The 23,485-nt window shown below is 47.8% G+C and overlaps 1 protein-coding gene across 2 annotated transcripts; it reads right to left on the bottom strand.

Annotated features, from left to right (window-relative positions):
• Positions 1 to 124: 124 nt before the first annotated feature.
• Positions 125 to 23,331, bottom strand: SHISA5 (shisa family member 5). Of its 2 annotated transcripts, none has more exons than XM_025455737.3 (6): positions 23,144 to 23,331; positions 20,628 to 20,784; positions 8,157 to 8,240; positions 1,801 to 1,919; positions 1,469 to 1,681; positions 125 to 1,357 (listed from the first exon to the last, which is right to left on the bottom strand). In XM_025455737.3, the coding sequence occupies exons 1-6, from the start codon at positions 23,211 to 23,213 to the stop codon at positions 1,278 to 1,280; spliced, it is 723 nt and encodes a 240-aa protein (XP_025311522.1). In that variant the 5' UTR covers positions 23,214 to 23,331; the 3' UTR covers positions 125 to 1,277. The 2 variants fall into 2 exon arrangements, with proteins under 2 accessions (XP_025311522.1, XP_025311523.1); XM_025455738.3 differs by having other exon boundaries at positions 23,147 to 23,330.
• Positions 23,332 to 23,485: the final 154 nt, after the last annotated feature.

Below are 23,485 nucleotides of genomic sequence, written 5' to 3'. Positions count from 1 at the left end.
GTCAGATGTCTGAGCCCAGGAAAGATGGGAAAACATGGAAATCCAAGAGTCGGATGAGGATGATACCTGGCCTAATTAATGCCCAGTCTCAGAAGCCAAGGCTCTGAAGAAAGGAGGCAGTGGCCCCAAATGTTTGCATTTATTATATACAAAGGTGCAGACCCTAGACTCTCAGAAACACGTCAACAGGTACAAAGCTAAGACAGAGCTGGTGAGATACTAAGAGAGGGACAGGGAACACCGAGGTACTCATGCCTGGGCCAGAGCAGCCACCTAGGGCCCCTTCCACCTTTGGTCCAGACAGCCCCTTGGCCCACCTTGTCCTGGGGTACAGGACAGGACTCTGGGCTGGGGTACAGGAGCTGGCTATTCTGTGAAGCTAGTGTCAGGAGAAGCAGGGACTATCAGAGGTCAGACGGTCCCTCTCCACTGTGGGCCAATTTCCCTCCAGGACCCAGGGGTTTCAGCTTCACAAAAACTATCACATACATTTTGAACAGGAAAACAGGCAAAATGGTTGGCTAGAAGGAAAACAGAAACACTGCAGGGAGGACACCTGAGTATGCAAGTGGACAGAGGCTACCCCGCAGACCATGATGCAGGTCATGGGCAGCCAGAACTGTGGGTGACCGTGGCCCTCCAGGTGGTGCCAGGAACAGTGCAGGCAGACAGCGTTTGGGTGAGTTGGTTTCAGGAGGCTACCTGTCCTCTGCTGGGCATGGCACAGGCTCTGGGGACTATGGGATGTCGCCGAAAGGATTAAAACCCAACCTAGCCATGTCCCCAAGCCTCACCCCCGTGCCATGATGGCTCTGGTTCTTTGAAAAGTACCCCACCCTGGGGACAGACCATGGCCTTGAGCAGTGGCTAGCCTCCACGAAAACTGGAACATGTGTGCATGTTGCCCACAAAAGGCCATACTACCCTAGCATAAGGAGCCCCACCTGCTTGATCTCCCTGGGGTGATATGAAAAAGAACTCCCACCCCAGTCTTTAAATTTTGAGATTTCAAACGAGCACAATTTCAAGTGAGGAAGAGAACAAAGTAGGGTCCCAGCAACTCCAGCAAGGATGTCTCCCAACCATGCTGGCATAAGAAGTCTCGTGTACAGACAGGACAAACACCAGGCACAGGGAGAAAAGACTGTACCCACATACACATACCCATTTTCTCTCTCTCTCTCTCTCTCTCTCTCTCTCTCACGCACACACACACACACACACATGCACACACACACGCACACAATCGAGTGGCAGCCAGAGGCACAGAGACATGCTCAGGGGGCTGCTTTCGGGGGGTCCATGTAGGCCGGGTTGTAAGGAGGCTGGCTGGCAGGGTAGGGCATGGCGGCACCTCCTGAAAACAGAGAGGACACTGGTTATGAACATGGAGGGCTGCAATGTGAGGGGACAGTGGTATTAGACCTGGGGGGTCAGGCAGGGTCAGGCAGTTGGCAGTGGTACTTACCGGCCAATGTTTCGTGGTAAGCCGGGGGGCCCATTGGCTGGGCAGGGTAGGGTGGTGGGTACTGTGTCGGGTAGGGTGCTGCCGGCATCCCTGGCTGCGGGGGCATGGGGTGGTAGCCCTGGTACGTCGGTCCAGGGTAGCCGGGTGGCACACTTGGAGGCTGAGGGTAAGGGGTGTGTACCACGGTGGTGGCCGTGGTGGTGGTTACCACCGCTGCAAAGAGAATCCCAGTCAAGACCGCCCCTCACTCCCACTCAGCCAAGCCAGGGTCCCGGTCGGCTCCCCTTGCACCTGGGGTCACAGTGGGGCAGGGAGGGGGTGGGCATACTTACGACGTGGTGGCCGGCGGCACATCTTGTAGAGACAGCAGCAGGAACACGTGAAGCAGACGATGAGGGTGACCACAGCGAGCACAAAGATGGTCAGGCCAATGGCTACAGTTGTTCCAAACCTGCCAAAGAGCCAGTCATGACCTCTCGCTCCTGCCCAGGACGAACACCCCACCATTCGCAGGGGCACCCCTCCTGCCAAAGGAGACTCTGGGCAGCACAGAGCGACTTCAAGGCTGTGCAGCTTGGACCTCTGTCAGACTGTGTCCTCAGCGTATAATGGGGTTGTTCTGTGAGCCTGGCTAAAGCACCTCAGCCAGGGCCTGCCCCTCTTTTCCCCCCGGCTAGAAGCATGGCAGGGAGTTCTAGTGCCTCCCCACCAGACACACATCTTGTCCACTTCCACCCACTCAGCAGATGGTCCTCAGTCCCTAGGGGCAAGACAGACCAGCTCATGGCTTCTGGGAGCCCACAGTTCAGTGTACGAGACAGATGTTGAGGTAAAATGACTCTGGAAGCACAAGGGACAAAGGTGGGGAGAAACTGCAGGAGAGCAGAGGCCAGTGTGGCCAGAACAGTGGGGAGAGGCACGCAGGGAACACAGCCTCAGCACTAGCCCCAGAGAGGGGCTGCTGACCCCTTGGCTCCCTGGCAGTGACCGTGAGCCTGCTGGGTGCCAAGCACTGTGCCAGGGGTTCATGTACATCCCTGGGCTCCCGCGCTCTGACTAGTATGGCCAGTGGGTCAACAAAGAGCCATGTAGTTGATACAAGGGTGCTGGAGCTGGTGCTCCTTCTGGAAGAAGAGGTCTGCCCATCTGATGCCCGCCCTCAGCAAGGACCACAGCAGAGTGGAGGGGCTTGGAGAAAGAACAGACCCTTGGGACGCCTGGGTGGCTCAGCAGTTGAGTGTCTGCCTTTGACTCAGGTCGTGATCCTGGAGTCCCGGGATCAAGTCTCACATCGGGCTCCCTGCATGGAGCCTGCTTCTCCCTCTGCCTGTGTCTCTGCCAATCTCTCTGTCTCTCGTGAATAAATAAAATCTTAAAAAAAAAAAAAAAAAGAGAGAGAGAGAGAGAAAGAAAGAACAGACCCTGGCCAGGAAGTTCGCCAAAACTGACTTTCAAGGGCAGACAGAGTCCCTTGCTCTCCTCCTCTGTTACCAGAGACCCAGCTCTATTCTAAGAAAAGGCACATGCTTGGTGACTGCACCTAGTACATTAAAACATGCAAGGAGGGGCACCTGGCTGGCTCAGTTGGTAGAATGTGCTTGATCTCTGGGTCGTGAGTTCAAGCTCCACCCACACTGGGCATGGAGCCTCCTTAAAAAAATAAAATAAAATACATTAAAAGACAAAACATGGACAGAGCTTGGTGAGCTATAGGGCGTGTGCCTCTCCTGAAGGCCCTGGAAGGGCTGTGGCCCCGTCCACCCTGGGTGCAGGGGCTTCCCCCACAGTCCAGGGGACAGCACCACCTCCGCAGGGCCCCACACAGCCCGGGGAGGGGACTGGCTAAGAACAGACCTTTCACAGCAGGGACTCCAAAATACACAACCACATTCACAAAACAGAATGTGCGGCCCCTCACCTGGCCCTGACTCACAAGTTCCTCCTAAACCCTCTCCTGCCCCAAGGAATGGAGCGGAACACACACTCCCACACATACCACACACAGTATGGCGCCCAAGCTCACCCCATGTTAGCCTCCGCCTTCACTCCCAGGGCTCCAGCACCCCTGGACTTCCCCTCTTTCCATCATGGGCCACTCAGTCTCAATCTCCTCCCCTTTCCAGGAAACAGAAAGCAAATCTTGGTCCTCCCCTAGCCCTGACGTCAGTGGGAGGAAGAGCAATACAGAGCCCTTAAAGACACAGCAGGCCCAGCTGCACCCAGGGCGGCCAGGAGCAGGGACTGAAGCCTGGGGTGGTCAGGCGGTCCTCCCGGAGCTGCCTCCCCAGCCTCACCTGCCCTCACCTGGCCTCTCACCATGGCTGTCCACCCCCCTGCCCGGACGTTGCCCTGGCATCACAGGTGCCCTGAGTGCACAAGCCACACTCTTGCTCAACCCACCAGCCCTGTTCCAGTTGTCTTCCTTGATGGGCAACTTCAGTTGCCACCAGCAGCCCCTGGGGCCCCCAGAATGATGAGTCCCCTCAGCCCCCCTCTCCTACCTGCACATGCTTCAAGCCACTAGCCTGCCTCACCAGGATGATGCAGATGTCTTCTCAAGTGCCCTTGGCCAACCTGCCAAGTCTGATCATATCACCCCTGCTCAAAAGCCTACCATGGCTCCTTCACATGGGATCATGCAGGAATTTGATTTATAATTTACTTGTTAAACTGTGTGTATCTGGGGCACCTGGCTGGCTCAGTCGGTAAAGCATGTGACTCTTGATCTAGGGGTTGTGAGTTCAAGTCCCACTGGGTGTAGAGATTACTTGAAAATTAAAAAAAAAAAGTCTAAAATAAATAAACTGTGTGTATCTATGTATTATAGTTGGCAATAAAAGACCAAAAAAAAAAATCTAAGATATGTCTCACCATATAGTAATACTTACAATAAGATAGATTTTAATCTTGAGTTAATAAAGTCTAAATAAAATAAAACCTGTGTGATCTGGGGGCACCTGGGTGGTTTAGTGGTTGAACACCTGCCTTTGGCTTAGGTCGTGATCCTGGGGTCTTGGAATCGAGTCCCACATCAGGCTCCCTGCAGGCAGTCTGCTTCTCCCTCTGCCTATGACTCTGCCTCTCTCTGAGTCTTTCATGAATAAATAAATAAAATCTTAAAAAAAAAAAAAAAAACTTGTGTGATCTGGAACTCCCACCTTACCTCGTTCTCTGTGCTCTAGCCACATCACCTTCCTTTCAGCTTTTCAAAGCACCATGCTGTATCTGACCTCAGAGTCTTTGCGTATGTAGCTCCTCCTGCCTGGTCTGCCCTTCTCTTCCTCTTACCCTCACCCTTCAGAACTCAGTTCAAAATATCACTTCCTTGGGGACATCTTCCCTGACCATCCAGATAAGTTCAGGCTCCTTGATAAATGCTCTTACAGAATTAAATTCCTGTCTACCTCAGTTTATAAATGGACACTCTGTGTAAGCATTTGATTGACATGCACCTTGTCTCCAGCCTATGGATTCACAGAGGCACAGACATACCTGCTTTGGGCCATCACTGTATCTTCAGCATCCAGCATACAGTAAGTGTTAAATAGGTATCTGATGAATGAAAAATTCACTCAAGACCCATGGGTAACACCTAGTGGGATAGCCAGGCATCGTCCTCTGAGGAAGGGTAATATTTGAGGGGTGGTTGCAGAGTGTGGCAGGGGCCTTTAGTGCCAATGGTCATAGTTCTAGTGGAACCACGCCCCTGAGAGGAGGGAATGGGGTTCCCAAGGTTGGATCAGAGTCCAAAGGCCAAGTTCAAAAAATGCAGAATCAGCCCAGGCAGGGTGTGCTCAGGGCTGAACGGGTGGTCCCAGAAGGCCGAAGACTCCCAATGTTTGGGCCAGGGAAAGACCATCTGTGGAACAGGGACAAGAGCAATTTCACCGTGATACTGGCAATACAGCGGACTGGCCATGATACAGCAGGTGTGAGAGCCACAGAAAGGATGCTGGGAGGGCTGGGACAGGTGCACCAGGGCCTCACCTCACCTAAGGGACCTGCATGCCTTTCCCTCCACACTGTCCTAGCAGTCAGGGTCAGCAATTACCAGCCTGGACCTGTGACCATGCATCCTACAAATCAGGTGCTTAAAAACATGCCAATCCTGCCCGACCATCCTGTGAATAGCAAGGAACTAGGAAAGGACAATGAAATGAGGATCCAAAAGAATCATGACAGGGGACTAAGGAAGCTCTAGGGAGCATACAAGCCAAGAATGGACACAGACACTGACTGCTCAACAGAGCAGGATGGGGCTCACCTGCCAAAGTTGGGGAGCAGGCAGCAGAAGACCTAGACCAACCCCACGCCACATCATGGGGAGCACAGTGACCACGTCAAGGGAAGACACCACCCATCCAGGCTGTGACAAGCAGAGGTGGCCTCATCTGGGTCCCTGTACTCTGCCTTGATGCCTCATTCTTGGGGAACCCAAGGAGTCACTGACACAGGGAGACGTGGGTTTTTTTCCCCCCACTGAAGCTTTCCTGGAGCTCCCAGCCACGGGCTGGGGAGCAGGAGCTGGAAACCACCTAGAAGCCACACTTCAGTGGATAAACAGTGCCCTTGGCCAAGGGGGCAGCACCCAGATGCCCACCAGAGGGCATTCACAGAAGTGTCATTAGGGACCCTGCCCTTCCACCTGCTTCCCATGCCCTAAACCTTCATAAGGCAGGTGCTGTACGAGACACAAGGTCTCTGGTCGGAGAGCAGAGGAGAGGTGAGGCAGGGAGAGGGCAGGCCAGCCGGCAGCAGGCAGGGCCGGGGCACGAAGGGCAGGGCCAGGGGACAGGGAGTAGCCACGCCCGCCACGCCCAGGACACGCAGGGGCGGGGGCACGCAGCTGCCAACTCACACACCAGACCCAGGGCCCTGTGCACACCTCGGGGAGCGACAGGTGCTCCAGGCTCACCCCAGTCACCTCTCTGCTGCCACCACTCCTCCCGTGTCCCTCGGGACCTCGCTCTGCAATGTCCCCTCCCTCCCCTTTCTCAGCTCAAGTCTCCACCAGCATTGAAGAAGCCCTTCTCCAACCCGACTTCTCCTCCTCCTGTCCTAGTCCTCCACCAGATCGCTCTCTGAAGCTGTCTGCACTCGCTTCACCCTACACACTGCCTACTCACTCTTCAATCCGCTCCACTAAACGGCACCTCCTGCCAAGGGTACCACGGCCTCTGTGCGGTAGCATCCACATTTCTCAGCACCCCACAGCCCAAGCGTCCTCCCCTTTCTCCCCACGGCTCTGAACCCTCCCTCTGGGCACCTCCCCAGGCCATTCTCAAATGTTCCTAATGCTCAGGTTCAGTCCTCAACACACCCCTACCACCCACCCTGAGCCCTTCACCCTAACCGGCTCCTGGTCCCACATCCTCTCCAGGGCTGGACCTCTGGGAGGTCAACAGAGCAGAGACCACCCCCACCATCACCCCCACTCCCTAGAAGGCAACTGCTGAATTGTGTCCAGCCTCCCTCTGGCCTCCCAACACTTACTCCACCCATACGAAGTGTGCATCATAACACCTCGTCATGGTGGCAACAAGACAGAGCAGGAACTTGGCCAAGGGAACTGAGGTTTGGGAGATTGGGTTGTTGCCTGGCCCTGACACAGCAACCATGACGCACAAGCCCTGACAGAGACTGGGCATATCAGTTGTCCCAGCATCTTTACCACACCATCACTACTCTATCACTGAGCACCTGCATCACCATCATGTCATCACCATCACCACTGTCACCCCATCACCATCATCCTCACCCTGCCACCATCACCACCTTAACTCATCACCATCACAACCATTGTCCCATTACTGTCACTACTGTCACCCTGACATCACTGCCACCATCACCCATCACCATCACCACTGTCACCCCATGCCTGTCACCACTATTTCCCATCACTGTCACTAACACCCATCACTGTCACCACCATCACCCTGTCACCATCACCACTGCCACATCACTGTCATCATTGCCCTGTCACTATCAACACCATCACCCCCATCACTGTCACTCTCTCCCCATCAGTCACCTGTGCCCAATCCATATTGGGCACCTGTCTCACCTAGGTCAATATGGACCCTCTACCCTTTTTTTTTTTAAAGATTTTATTTATTTATTCATAAGAGACAGAGAGACAGAGACACAGGCAGAGAGAGAAACAGGCTCCCCACAAGGAGCCTGATTCGGAACTCGATTCCAGATCCCGGGATCACACGCTAAGCCAAAGGCAGAGGCTCAACTGCTAAGCCACTCAGGCATCCCTAGACCCTCTACCCTTGGCCTTTCAACTGTCAGCCACTGTCCCCCCATCCCTAGTACAATGATGATGACTCAACTTTCCAATATAAGGATCAAGGGAGGGGGATTCCTGGGGTGGCTCAGCAGTTTAGCGCCTGCCTTTGGCCCAGCGCGTGATCCTGGAGTCCCGGGATCGAGTCTCGCGTCGGGCTCCCGGCATGGAGCCTGCTTCTCCCTCTGCCTGTGTCTCTGCCTCTCTCTCTCTCTCTGTCTATCATGAATAAAATATATATATATATAAAAGGATCAAGGACCTGGTGATCAACTTCTCTGCAGCCCTACTACAATGACTCTGTGGCCACCTGGTCCCCACAGCCCTCACTCTAGCCCACTGAGGCCCCTGTCACCTCGACCAGGAAGATGTACCCAGCCTGCAAGTTTTACTTACCCTGACATGGGATCACTGTCCAAGCTGGAATAGAACCTCAGTGCCGAGCCCAGCTGCTCCAGCGACTCCATATCAATGGACACACTGAAAGACGAAACCTCACGATTAATATACCCAAGCCCCACCTAGCACATCAGGAACAAACACTACCTTAGCACACACACAAAATGCACAAAAGCCAATCCTCTACAGGCCACAGAGTAGCCCTGATGGCCCCTGAGGAGGACTATCACACACACCAGGATCTCACACATTCCTCTCGAGTGTACACGGAACATTCTCTAGTACAGACTACATGTAAGGTCACAAAACAAGGTTCAACAGATTTGGAAAGACTGGTATCATACAAAGTCATCTTCTCCCACCACAATGCGATGAAGTTAGAAGTCAGAAAGGAAGACTACCATGTCACAAAGTTCAAACAGAAATGCTAAACATAACTCACACCTTGAGAAACTAACATGGTACCAAAAAAGAAAAGCAGCAACAAAATTGTACATTAATAAGAAATTATAAAGCAAATTAAGAAATATGTAATATAGGGCAGCCCGGGTGGCTCAGCGGTTTAGCGCCACCTTCAGCCCAGGGCATGATCCTGGAGACCTGGGATCGAGTCCCACGTCGGGCTCCTTCAATGGAGCCTGTTTCTCCCTCTGCTTGTGTCTCTGCCTCTCTCTCTCTGTGTCTCTCATGAATAAATAAATAAAATCTTAAAAAAAAAAGAATGATATTTGTGATTTGCAATGATATGGATAGAGCTAGAGTGTATTATGCTGGTTGAAATAAGTCAATCAGAGAAAGACAAATACCGTATGATTTCACTCATGTGGAATTTAGGGGAAAAAAAGAGAGAGAAGGAGGCACACCATAAGAGACTTAAAACGAAAAAGATTTTATTTATTTATGAGACACAGAATGAGAGAGAGAGAGAGAGAGAGAGGCAGAGGGAGAAGCAGGCTCCATGCAGGAAGCCTGATGCAGGACTCAATACCGGGACCCCAGGATTACGTCCTGAGCTGAAGGCAGATGCTCAACTGCTGAGCCAATCAGGCATCCTTCATAAGAGGCTCTTAACTATAGGAAATAAACTGAGGGTTAATGGAGGGAGGTGGGCAGGGGATGGGCTAGTTGGGGAATGGTCATTAAAGAGGGCTGATGAGGGATCCCTGGGTGGCGCAGCGGTTTGGCGCCTGCCTTTGGCCCAGGGCGCGATCCTGGAGACCCGGGATCGAATCCCACATCGGGCTCCCGGTGCATGGAGCCTGCTTCTCCCTCTGCCTGTGTCTCTGCCTCTCTCTCTCTCTCTCTATGTGACTATCATAAATAAATAAAATTAAAAAAAAAAAAAAAAAAAAAAAAATAAAGAGGGCTGATGAGCACTGGGTGCTGTTTGTAAGTGATGGATCATTCAGTTCTACTCCTAAAACCAATATTAATTATATTGTATATTAACTAACTAGAATTTAAATTAATATTTAGAAGAAAATAATAAATAAAATTGTGCAGGGTGGGAAAAAAGAAATTAAGAAATAAATAAAACTGAAAATAAATAAATAAATTAATTAATAAATAATAAATAAAACTGGATAAGAAAAATATGATAGGTTAAAATTCATGAAACATAGCTAACAGAGTTCTTAGAGGGAAATTTATTATTTTTTTTTTTTTAGATTTTTATTTATTTATTCATGAGAGACACACAGAGAGAGAGGCAGAGACACAAGCAGAGGGAGAAGCAGGCTCCCTGTGAGGAGTGTGATGCAGGACTCTATCCAGGGATCACGCCCTGAGCCAAAGGCAGCCGTTCACCACTGAGCCACCCAGCTGCCCCTATTATCTTTCTTTTTTTTTTTAGGATTGATTTACTTATTTCGGAGAGACAGAGATTCCAAGGTGGGAGGAGGGGCAAAGGGAAAGGGAGAGGGAAAGAATTTTTAGTAGGCTCTCCACTGAGCACAGAGCCTGACACCACGTTTGATCTCACAACCCTGAGACCATTACCTGAACTGAAATCAAGAGTCAAACACTCAGGGCACCTGCGTGGCTCAGTCAGTTTAAGAATCTGCCTTCTGTTCAGGTCATGATCCCAGAGTCCTGGGATCAAGCCCTTCAAAAGGCTCTCTTCTCGTGTGAGCCTACCTCTGCCTCTCCCTAACTTACCACCCCCGTTCATGTTTGCTCTCTCTCTCTCAAATACATAAATAAAATCTTAAAAAAAAAAAAAAAAGCCACTCAACCAAGTCACCCAGGTGCCCCCAAAATGTATTTATCTTTAAAAGTAATATGTGGGGGCAGCCCTGGTGGCGCAGCGGTTTGGTGCCGCCTGCAGCCTGGGGTGTGATCCTGGAGACCTGGGATTGAGTCCCACATCGGGCTCTCTGCATGGAGCCTGCTTCTCCCTCTCCCTCTGCCTGTGTCTCTGCCTCTCTCTGTGTGTCTATGAATAAATAAATAAAATCTTTAAAAATAAAAATAAATAAAAATAAAAGTAAGATGTGGGATCCCTGGATAGCTCAGCGGTTTAGCGCCTGCCTTTGGCCCAGGGCGCGATCCTGGAGACCCGGAATCGAGTCCCACGTCGGGCTCCTGGTATGGAACCTACTTCTCCCTCCTCCTGTGTCTCTGACTCTCACTCTCTATGTCTATAATAAATAAATACATAAATAAACCTTTAAAAAATAAATAAATAATAAAAGTAAGATGTTAGGGACGCCTGGGTAGCTCAGTGGTTGAGCATCTATCTACCTTAGGCTCAGGTCGTGATCCCGGGGTCCTAGAATCGAGTCCTGCATCAGGCTCTGCACAGCAAGCCTGCTTCTCCCTCTGCCCCTCTCTCGCTCATGAATAAATAAAAATAAAATATTTTTTTAAAAATTTAAAAAGTAAGATATTAAACTCAAGAAAGTGGGGGAAAAGTAATAGAGCAAAGCCCCTCATTAAGGAAGAGATTAATAAAGGGAAACACAAAAATAAAATAGAGCAACAGCCACAAAAAGTAATACAAAAGATTTAAAAACCCAAAGTTGATAGACCTCTGGCAAGACTCATCAAAGAGAAAAGTCACACAAAGGGAAAAAAAGCATAATAAAAAGGGGGAGTGACGCCTGGGTGGCTCTGTGGTTTAGCACCCGCCTTTAGCCTAGGGCCTGATCCCGGCAGGGAGGCTGCTTCTCCCTCTGCCTGTGTCTCTGCCTCTCTCTGTGTGTCTCTCATGAATAAATAAAATCTTAAAAACAAATAAATAAACAAATAAATAAAAGGGGGAAATAACTACAGGTACAACAGATTTTAAAAGTAGTAACTTTAAGGGTGTCTGCGTGACACAGTTGGTTGAGCATCTGACTCTTGGTTTCAGCTCAGTTCATGATCTCAGGGTCATGGGATCAAGCCCCATGTAGGCTCTGCACTTGCTGCAGTTTGCTTGAGACTCTCTCTCCCTTTCTCTCTGCCCCTCCCCACTGCCTTCCCTCTCTCTCACTCTAAAATAGATAAATAAAGGATGCCTGGATGGCTCAGTTGGTTAAGTATCTGCCTTTCGCTCAGGTCATGATCCCAGGATCCTGGGATCGAGTCCCACATCAGGCTCCCTGCTCAGTGAGGTGCTTGCTTCTCCCTCTCTCTCTGCCACTGCTCCTGCTTGAGCTCTCTCTCTCTCTCAAATAAATAAATAAAATATCTTAAAAATAAATAAATCTTCAAAAAATAAAAGTAATAACTTCATTGGACAGTATCAAAAAGACAAAATATAACAAGTACTAGGGAAAATGTGGAGAAAAGGGAACAATCGTGTATGGTTAGTAGGAATGCAAACTGGTGCAGCCACTCTGATAAACAGTATGGAGTTTCCCCAACAAGTTAAAAATAGGCCGGGCACCCCTGTGGCGCAGCGGTTTAGCGCCGCCTGCAGCCTGGGGTGTGATCCTTGAGACCCGGGATCGAGTCCCACGTCGGGCTCCCTGCATGGAGCCTGCTTCTCCCTCTGCCTGTGTCTCTGCCTCTCCCTCTCTCTCTCTCTCTCTCTCTCTGAATAAATAAATAAATCTTAAAAAAAAAAAAAAAGTTGAAAATAGGCGTAAACAGGGCAGCCCCGGTGGCCCAGCGGTTTAGCACCGCCTTCGCCTTCAACCCGTGTGTGATCCTGGAGACCCAGAATCGAGTCCCATGTCAGGCTCCCTGCAAGGAGCCTGCTTTTCTCCCTCTGCCTGTATCTCTGCCTCTCTCTCTCTCTCTCTCTCTCTCTCTCTTTCTCTCTCTCTGTGAGTCTGTCATGAATAAATAAAATCTTTAAAAAATAATAATAATAAAATAGGCATAAACATATAATCCATAAATAAGCAATTCCACTTCTGGATATTTACCTGAAGAAAATGAAAACACAGGCAGCCTTGGTGGCTCAGCGGTTTAGTGCCACCTTCTGCTCGTGATCCTGGAGTCCCAGGATGGAGTCCTGCATTGGGCTCCCTGTGTGGAGCCTGCTTCTCCCTCTGCCTGTGTCTCTGCCTCTCTCTCTCTGTGTCTCTCATGAATAAATAAATAAAGTCTTAAAAAAAAAAAGAACTTTCACAAGGGAGTTACAATTTAAAAAAAAAAGAAAATGAAAACACCAATTTGAAAAGATATGTGCACCCTTAGGTTCACTGCAGAATTATTTATAATAGGACATAGAAGCACCGCAAGTGTTGATTGGTAGATTAGTGGATAATGAAGATGTGAGATACACAGACACACAGACATACACACATAAACACACACTGGATAGAGCAACATGGATAGAACTAAAGGGTATTATGTTAACCAAAATAAGACAGAGAAAGGCAAATACCGTATGATTTCACTTATATGTGGAATCTAAGAAACAGCAAAACATAACAGAAAGAGACTCATAGATACAGGAAACAAACTGGTGATTACCAGAGGGAGGATAAGTTGGGGGGTGGGGTGGGTGAAGGGGGTTAAGAGGCACAAACTTCTAGTCATAAAATACACACGCCACAGGGATGTAATGTACAGCACAGGGAATATACTCAATAATATTGTAGTAACTTTGTATGGTGACAAATGGTGACTATACTTATTCTGGGATCATTTTGCAATATAAAAATAGTGAATCACTATGATGTATATCTGAAACTAATAGAATCTTGTTTGTCAACTATACTTTGATTTAAAAAATAATTACTTATATTCTTTTTAAAGTTTATTTATTTATTTATTAGAGAGAGGGAGAGAGAACAAGACTGGGCATAGAGGGAGAGGGAGAAGCAGATTCCCTGCTGAGCAGAGAACCCAATGCAATGTTTGTTCCCAGGACCCTGAAATCCTGACCTGAGCTAAAAGCAGACACCTAACCAACTGAGCACCTAGGTACTCCCCTTATTTGGATTCCGATTTGAACAAACCACCCATGAAAAGGAACAAGTGGAGGCAACTAAAGACAGACTGGCACTGAAAATTATTAATGATTTACTGTTCATTGTGCCAAATATGTTACTGAATTAGTGGTTATATTTCTTTACAAAGGACTCATTTGTGCAGATGAAAACTGTACAAATGAAAAACATTTAAGAAGAAAATTTTTAAAAGATTTATTTTAGAGAGAGCAGGGGGAGGGGCAAAAGCAGAGAAAGAATCTCAGGCAGACTCCCCAATGAGCACACAGCCCAACTTGGGGCTTGATCCCAGAACCCTGAGATCATGACCTGAGCCAAAATCCAGAGTTGGATGCTCAACCCATTGAGCCACCCAGACACCCTGGGAGAAATTTTTATGGTGTTTCAATTTTTATTTTGTTTTAAAATAATCTGAAAAAAAGTGAGGGGGGCATGTATAGAATAAGAGCATCAGGGCAGCCCGGGTGGCTCAGCGGTTTAGCACCACCTTCAGCCCAGGGCATGATCCTAGAGACCCAGGATCGAGTCCGACGTCAGGCTCCCTGTATGGAGCCTGCTTCTCCCTATGCCTGTGTCTCTGCCTCTCTCTCTCTCTCTCTCTCTCTCTCGAATAAATAAAATCTTAAGAAAAAAAAAAGCATCAGAGTTTTGGTAACTATGGAAGCAGGTGATGGATATATAGTTATATTATTCTCTCTGCTTTTATAATTTTGGAAAATTTCTAAAATTAAGTGTAAAACAAAATAAAATTAAAAAGCATTAGGAACACCTACATTCTATTTTTTTTAAGGTTTTATTTATTTGTTCACGAGAGACAGAGAGAGAGAGAGAGAGAGAGAGAGAGAGAGGCAGAGACAGAAGCAGGCTCCTCGCAGGGAGCCTGATGTGGGACTCGATCCCAGTTCCTAGGATCAATCACACCCTGAGCTAAAGGCAGCTGCTCAACCGCTGAGCCACCCAGGCATCCCGGAGCACCTATATTCTAAATTTGAAGGAAAAGTGAAGCTGAAGAAAAAAACTATTTATTTATTTATTTATTTATTTATTTATTTATTTATTTATTTATTTTAAGATTTTCTTTATTTATTCATGAGAGACACAGAGAGAGGCAGAGACATAGGCAGAGGGAGAAGCAAGCTCCATGCAGGGAGCTTGATGTGGGACTCGATCCTGGGACTCTAGGATCATGCTCTGGGCCAAAGGCTGGCACAAACTGCTGAGCCACCCAGGCACCCCCCCAAAAATTTTTTAATTAAAAAAAAAAAAAAAGTGAAGCTGAAGAGAAAATATTTTTTAAAAACCAGTGTACAGGGATCTCTGGGTGGCTCAGCAGTTTAGTGCCTGCCTTTGGCCCAGGGTGCAATCCTGGAGTCCCGGGATCAAGTCCCGCATCGGGCTCCCTGCATGGAGTCTGCTTCTCCCTCTGTCTGTGTCTCTGCCTCTCTCTCTCTCTCTCTCTCTCTCTCTGTCTATAATGGATAAATAAATAAAATCTTTAAAAAAAAAAACAAACAGTATACAGGGGCTGGTCAGTTGGAAAAGCATGTGACTCTTGATCTCAGAGTCATGGGTTTGAACCCCACATTGGGTATAGAGATAAAACTTTTTTGAAAAATCAATGCATGGGCTTAGGTGAGCAATAACAGAGCAAAAGATACCAAGCTGGTGTATTGGAGGCTGGAAATAAAGATCCATGGAAGTAAGCCTGGCACCTGAGGCTCTGTTCTCCTGGAAGCATTAGCCAACTTCAGAGGAGCAGCTGAAGGGCTGAGTAGCACTTCCAAAAGTCTCAGGTGATAGATATTAGAACCAGAGCCCACCAGGTGGGAAAGCCCTGATGATTCCCACTCACTTGGGATGAGGCCTCAAAAGCTGCACCCCAAGAAGAAGGGAGGAAGGTGAGTATAGAGATCTCAGCTTCTAATCCTCTTAGTCTCTCCAGTTAGGCCAAGATGGTTTTAAGAGTGCTGTGTCCCAGGGTGCCTGGGTGGCTCAGTGGTTGAGCGTCAGCCTTTGGCTCAGGTTGTAATCCTGGGGTCCTGGGATTGAGTCTCGCATCAGACTGCCCACATGGAGCCTGGATCTTCCTTTGCCTATGTCTCTGCCAATCTGTGTCTCTCATCAATAAATAAAATAAAGAATCTTAAAAAAAAAAAAAAAAAAGAATGCTGTGTCCCTGACAAAAGCAATATAAATCATTTAAATCCTCCCTGGAAGAAGTCCTAGACTCTAAATTTCTATAATCAATTCTGTAAATGTAGCATCAAGCACACCATCAAAAATTTTCAGGAACACTAGGACACTAGACAACATGAATACAAAACAGAGACAATTGACAACAGAAATACCCCCAGGGCTTCAAATATTGAAGCTACTGACATCAAACGCCACCACATACATAGTTCAAGGAGACAAAAGAAAAAACCAAGCAGTCCAGGAGAACATGAAATATAAAAGAAGACACAAAAATTCTAGAACTAAAAAACAATACTACAAATTCATAATTTATTAGTCACAGTTGAAGACAGAATTAATCAAATGGAGGATAGGTCTACATGTAGACTGAAGCTCAGAGACACAAAAAGATAGTAAATGTAAAGACAGAAGGTGGTGGGCAAAATATGAAATACAAGAGGTTTACAAGTGGTCTTACATATCTGTAGAGTCCTAAAAGGAAAAGAGTGAGAGAATGGAGCAGAAGCAATGTTTAAAGAGATAACGGCTGCCAGTTTTTCAAAACTGAAGAAAAACAGGCCAGTAATTCAAGAAGTACTGAGAACCCCAAGCACAGCACAAAGCCACAGTGAGGCACATCACAGCAAAACTGCTAAAAAACAAATACAAAGAAAAATCTTAAAAGTAGTCAGAGGCACACCTGGGAGCTCAGTCAGTTGAGTGTCTGACTCTTGGTTTCAACTCAGGTCATGATCTCAGGGTAGGTGAGATGGAGCCCTGCATCAGGCTCCCTGATCAGGGGGAGTCTGCTTGGGATTCTCTCTTTCCCTCTGCCCGTCATCTGGCACATGCATGCGCTCTCTCTCAAATAAATAAATAAATAAATAAATAAATAAATAAATAAATAAATAAATAAAATCTTTTTAAAAAATTAAAAGTTTATAAAAAGTAGTCAGAGAAAACGTGTTGCTTGCAAAGGAGCAATGACTAAACTGTCATTTGGTTTCTCAATAAAAATGACATCAGAAGACAATGGAATGGAGCACCTGGCTGGCTCCTTCAGAAAAGCCTCTCAAGGTCATAGATTCAAGCCCCACATTGGGTATAGAGATTACTTAAAAAAAAAAAATTAAAAAGACAATGTAATAAAAGCCTTAAGGGCTAAAAGAAGTTAATAGCTGCCAACCTAGAGATCTATAACCAGGAAAACTATCCTTTAGGAAGGAAGGTGAAATAAAGACATTTTCAGAGAAACAAAAACAGAGAAAATTTGACACCAGCATACCTGCATGAGAGGTAGAAGGAACACGATCTCAGTTGAGGCTTAAAGATGCAGGAAGCAATAAGCAGCAGCAGAGAGGATAAATATATGGATAAATGCAAATAAACATTCGCTGTCAAAAACAAACAACTTACTATCTTTGAGGTTTACAATAGTATTACAAGAGATAAAGAGGCATATTATACATGATAAAATGAATAATTCACCAGAAAGTCAAACCAAAAAAAAAAAAAAAAAAGTCAAACCAATCCTAAGTATGTATGTACCTAATAACAAAACATCAGAATTCATGAAGCAAATATTGATAGAACTAAAAGAAGAATAAATATATCTGTGGTCTCTTAGTAATCGACAAAACAAGCAGACAAAACCAATAAGGACGGAAAGGATCCAAACACTATTATCAACCAACTTGACCTAACTGACACTTATAAAAGGACTACACCCAACAACTGCAGAATATACCATTTTTTAAGTTCATGTGAAACACTTACCAAGGTATGGTATATGCTGGGACATAAAATGAATCTCAATAAATTTCAAAGGACTTAAATCTTAAAAGAAAACTTCGCAATGAGATATTACTACACATTCACCAAAATTATTAAAATTCAAACCTTCTAGGAAATAGAAATAATTCTAAATCTTGACTGAGGTATTATATGTGAGAAGTATACATTTACTAAAACTCATCAAACTGAAACATTAAGACTTGTGCATTTTACTGTATGTAATACCTCAATTTTTTTCTTTAATTTTTAAAAATTTATTTTATTTTATTTTATTTTATTTTATTTTATTTATTTATTTATTATTTTTGAAAGAGAGCATGAGCAAGGGGGAAGGGCAGAAGGAGAGGAGAGAATCCCAGGCAAGCTCCATGCTCAGCTCAGTGCAGAGCCAGATGCAGAGCCAGATGCAGGGCTCAACCTGAGCCAAAACCAAGATTTGGACACCAACTGACTGAGCTACCCAGATGCCCCTATACCTCAATTTTTTAAAAAATGGTTTATAACACCAAGTTTTGAGAGGATGCACAGCAAACTGGACTTCTCACACATGGTTGGTAAGAGTATAAATGGTACAACAGTGTTAGAAAACTATAAGTATCTGCCAGAGCTGAACACATGCACCCAATGACTCAGCAATTTTACTCCTAGATATTTACCCAAAAGAAATATGTGTTATTTAAAGTTTTATTTTTTTAGGTAATCTCTATTCCCAGTGTGGGGCCTGAGATCAAGAGTCTCATGCTCTCTGACTGAGCCAGCCAGGAGTCCCAGAAATATGTTTCTTTTAAAAGATACCAAAGAGGGACATGTGGGTGGCTCAGTTAAATGCTTGACTCTTGATTTTGGTTCAGATCATGAGCTTGAGGTCATGAGATGAAGCCCCAAGTTGGGTTCCATACTCAATAGGGAGTCTGTTTGAGATTCTTTCTCTCCCTCTCTCTCTGCCCTTCCTCCCCTCATGCACACTCTCTCTCTCTCAAATAAATAAATAAATCTTTAAAATGCATCAAAGATTTGTAAAAAAGAGTTCTTAGTATCGCTCTAAGAATAGCAGAAACCTTCCTTAGTCTAATAAAAGTTGTCTTAAAAAAAACTACAACAAATAATTATTTTTAATCATGAAATGATGAAAGCCTTCTCTCTGAGACAAGAATGCTACCTATTATCACTTTCGATCAACACTGTACTTGAGATCTTAGCCAGTGCAATAAAGCAAGAAAAAGTAATTAAAAGTATAAGAATAGGAATGGAAGAAATAAAACATTAATTACATATGATGTGACTTGGTAGAAAATTCTAAAGAAGTTTCAACTAAAATCACTCAAATTAACAAGTAAATTTAGTAAAGTCTCTGGATACAAGGTCAATTTATAAAAATGTATTACCTTTCTCTGTATCAATAAATAATGAGAATCTTAAACTATACTACTTATAGTACCATCAAAAAAGATTAATTACCTAGGGAAAAAAATACAGATGCAGAGAAACTATTTGACAAAATTCAAAATTCTTTTATGACTAAAAGTACAAGCAAACTAGAAATAGAAGGAAACTTCTTTAATCTGATAAATGGCACCAATAAAAAAGCTACAACTAGCATCATACCTAATACTGTATGTTTTATCTAAACAGGGAAATATGCTCTCACCACGTCCATTCAACATTGCAATGGAGGTCTTAGCCCATGCAATGAGGCAAGAAAGAGGAATAAAGGCATACAGAGTATGAAAGAAGTAAAGAGTAGAAGGGGAAAAAATGGAATAAAACCAAACCAAAACAATATGGTAAGTGAAAAAGAAAGAAATACAGAATAGGAGAGAACAATGAAAAGCACAAAAATAAGATGATAAATATAGTTTCAGAACACCAATAATTACATTAAATGTAAATGAAATGTTCCTTTATTTAAAAAATTACTGGAATGGATTTTTGTTTTTTAAAGGACACCAAAAGGTTGGAAGTAAAAGGGTAGAATAGGATCCATCAGGAATCCTTAGGTAGGGATACCTGGGTGGCTCAGTTGTTGAGTGTCTGCCTTCCGGCTCAGGGCGTGATTCCAGGATCCGGGATTGAGTCCCACATCGGGCCCCCTGCATGGAGTTGCTTCTCCCTCTGCCTATGTCTCTGCCTCTCTCTATGTCTCTCATGAATAAATAAAGTCTTTAAAAAACAAAACTTTAACTTAAAAAATCAGTCAATCAGGGATCTCTGGGTGGCTCAGTGGTTTGGCGCCTGCCTTTGGCCCGGGGCGTGATCCTGGAGTCTCAGAAATCGAGTCCCACATCAGGCTCCCTGTATGGAGCCTGCTTCTCCCTCTGCCTGTGTCTCTGCCTCTCTCGCTCTCTCTCTCTCTCTCTCTGTGTCTCTCATGAATAAATAAATAGAATCTTAAAAAAAAAAAAATCAGGCAATCAATCACACAAACAAAAGGACATACAGGCTGGTTGCTTATGGAGTGAGAGGGAAATGGAAGGCTCATGTGAGATTGAATATGTAAAATGGTATGAGCTGATCTTGCCCAGACCAGTGATGATCACCTGCCATGAGCTGAATAGTTGAACCACCTCAAGCCTCTCTATACCTATGACTAAACACAAAAGAAACACAGATTTGGCAAAGGGAGATCTTATTTCCAGCCCATGAAACGGTCTGAATCCAGATGGAATGCAAATCCACTGGCCACACCAAGAGGACACAGGCAGTGTAATGTGCATTCCAGGGGCCCCAGGATGATACCTACATAAATCACATACAATCCCCCTGCCAGGTACATGCATACACTACAGGGTACACTCACACCAAGGTGTGCACAGATACAGGTACATAGCCAGGCATGAGCCACAGCGCCAGCTGAGGCCACCACCCCTGAGAAACCCGCTCAGCCGAAGACTGAGTGTGCCAGGTGAGCTGCAGCCCTTGAAGGTTGGGGAGAGAGGGACAAGGAACTAACTGAGCAAGTTCTGGGGAATTCAGCCCAGAACAGGAGCTCCCCAACCTCACCCCCACCCCTAGTCCAGTGCTCTACCATCTTGAAGCAGCTCAGAGGCCAGAGGGGCAAGGCTATTTCTCCTTCATGCACACTTCTGCTGGGGGCAGACTCAGGTGCACCCACCTGGCTTCAGGCACACCACACCCTTCTTCATTCCATACAAATTTCTTCAGCTCATCAGAGCAGCAGTATTGGTAGTAACAGTTGCCACAGCAGAACTCAGGACAGGACTCAGGGAAGAGGTTGTGTCCATGGGAAGCCACACACACCTCACTGCGAGCTGGAGTAGACAAACACACTGGTCAATCTGTGGCCATGGGGCCAGGCCTCACGCCAGATCTCAGCCACGTCCCGGTCAACAGCCCTGGCCCAGCACAGCCATCAGGTACAAGAGTCTGGGCTGTCTTTGAGCGACACTAGTCATTGGCCACTTCTGGCCACATCCCCATCAGCCTTGCCCTCTCCCCCACCCTATAGCACAGGCACCTAACTGGGCTCCCTCTCTCCCCCACCAGCCACTTGCCTTCTGACAGAAGCCTGACCTTTCTAAGTGGGAATCTGATCACTTCCTGCTCTTGGACCATCCCTGGTCTCCACTGTCTCATGCTCAAGTCCAGGGTCTAGATCACCAAGGGCTTTGATGGTCACCCCAACTTTCCAGCTCTGCCCACACTCAGGCCATATTTTTTGCCTATTTTTCATTCCTTGTCTTCAAATCTACCCGTCGTTGAAGGCCTTCCTCCAGGCCCCTTCCTCCAGAAGCCGCCCAAGCCCAGCAGTAACAGAGCTGAACTGGAACACCCCCAACCAGCTGCAGAGGCCCAGACACTGGGCCAATGAGTTCCCAATCCTTACTCTGTCTCCTCTCCACTCAGCCACAGCAGCCTCAGCCTCTGCTAGACAGGGGACTGCAGGGGCCTGGCTCTCAGGGCACAGATCACAGACCACACCCTCGGGGCAGGCTGTCTTCAGACCAACTCGCCATTGGCCATTGGTCACAGCCATACCCACCATATATGTGTCTGTGAAGCACTTCACCCTAGGCTGGGCCTGTAGCAGATAACCTAGAAAATGTTTACGCAATTGGTGACCAGGGTTCTGGGACGGCAGCACCACCTCAACTCCAGAACCATCACAAGGCTTTCAGCCAGAGCTGGGATCCAAGGACCTTTCCATAGGCTGGGATAAAGACAGAGCTTCAATATTCCAGGTCATGATGAAAGGACCTGGCTGACAAGTGTGGGAAATTACCGAGGACTTTGGAAGACCATGAGGCTTGCAAACTTCCAGGAAGATGCTATAGTCATGTATCCTTAGGCTAGATTAGCAGAGATCTAGAGCCCACCAGCAGGATGGGGTGGTCCCAGATGGTACCTGGACAGACCCCAAAAGGAACACCCATTTCAGCAAGGTCCAGATGACTGTGGTAGCCTGGGGACAGGTCTGATGATAAACCCTGAAGTATGGGTATGTCACCTGGAAACAGGGCACAGCACCTGGACTCTGGAGACCCAGACTGGCCAGGGCCCCAGGGCAGTGTGCAGCCTGGTCAGTATATCATGTACAGAGCGAGGCCCAAAGACAGAGGCACTGAGCGACCTCCTTGAGAAGAGATAACTATAAATGGGAGGGGGGGGGTGGCGGGCAGGGCGGGGTGCTCTGTTCTTGACAGGTTCAGGCAGAGCCCTGCTCTGGGCAAAGCTGCAGGGCAGAGGACCTGGCTGCTACCAGGCTCACCCCAGCCAGCTGTGCAACTGACAATAGGTATGGTCCACGTGGCCCATGCTACTGGGTAACTCAGGTGACCACCTCCTTACAGCCTTATGGCCACAGCCCAGCCTCTAAGCTGGGGCTGCACACACACCCCAACACCGTTTGGGCCAAGAGCCCACGACACAAATGCTCTTCTGGGCCCCAGACACTCTGCACGAGCTGTGCCAGATTTCACTGGACCAGGGACCAGGGCTCCACCTTCTCCTTTCCCACCCCAAGTTCCCAGATTCATCTCACCCCCCAGGAAATAAAGCCCTTCTACTCAAGGAAGCCACTCACCCCAGAGGGATCATCGCTTCCTCTGGCTGGGCAAGGGGCTGTTCCAATTCCTACCCCTAAAGGGCCCCCAGCCTGGCCTCCTTGTCTGTGAATCATCGGTCTACCATTAACACACACAGTAGTGTTTCCTCCAACCCCTGAGGCCAGGCTCAGCGGTCTCCAGGAACCCAAGGGCCATGGAGCAGCGGGTGGGGTCTTCTAGCCAGTAAATAGAGCCTAAGGGAAGGCCTCTGATGGAGGGGCCAGGCTTCCCTCCTGCCACACCCTAGGCTAAGGAGCCCCTGGGGACCCAATCCCTTGGAACATCTGAAAGAGCAGACGCCACCACTACTGCCACCATCGAGGGCAGGACGAGGGTGGCAACTTCCTAGGGTCTGAGCAGTGTCAGTTCAGATAGGAGGCTGCTGTGGTCCAGGTCAGGTCAGGCCTGGGGGCTGGCTGACCGCCTCCGGGTTATTGGGGTGGGGGCCACTGCGGGGATGGTGCTGCCCGGGTTCACTCCAGAGACTGCACGGAGGTGGCTACCACCCTCCCCAACACACTGTCCCTTCCCTGGGACAAACTCCACCCCACCCCCACGGGCTCACCACCTGGAGGCGGCGGGAGCAGCAGCAGCAGCAGCAGCAGGATCCGTGGCGCGGGCGCCCGCGCGGCCATGGCGGGGCGGTGGACGGACCGAAGGACACACGGGCAGAGGCTGCAGGGGTTGAGGTGCGCGGCAGCCTCGGCGACCCGTGAGGCCACCGCTTCCTCGCCCCGCCCCGGCGGGCTGTTCCGGGAACCCCGCCCGGAGGAGGGAGCAGGGAGAGCGAGGCCGGGGAGGGGAGCCGACGCCCCTCCCAGCCTCGGCCGGGCCAGTCGGGGGCCACACGGAAACCACGGCCCCAGCCGCCCCCAGGCGCGCGCCTGGCGGCCCCCTCGACGCTGCC

Source organism: Canis lupus, chromosome 20, assembly GCF_003254725.2.
Source record: "Canis lupus dingo isolate Sandy chromosome 20, ASM325472v2, whole genome shotgun sequence".
NCBI classification, from domain to species: Eukaryota; Metazoa; Chordata; class Mammalia; order Carnivora; family Canidae; genus Canis; species Canis lupus.
This window is presented reverse-complemented; position numbering and strand designations above follow the sequence as displayed.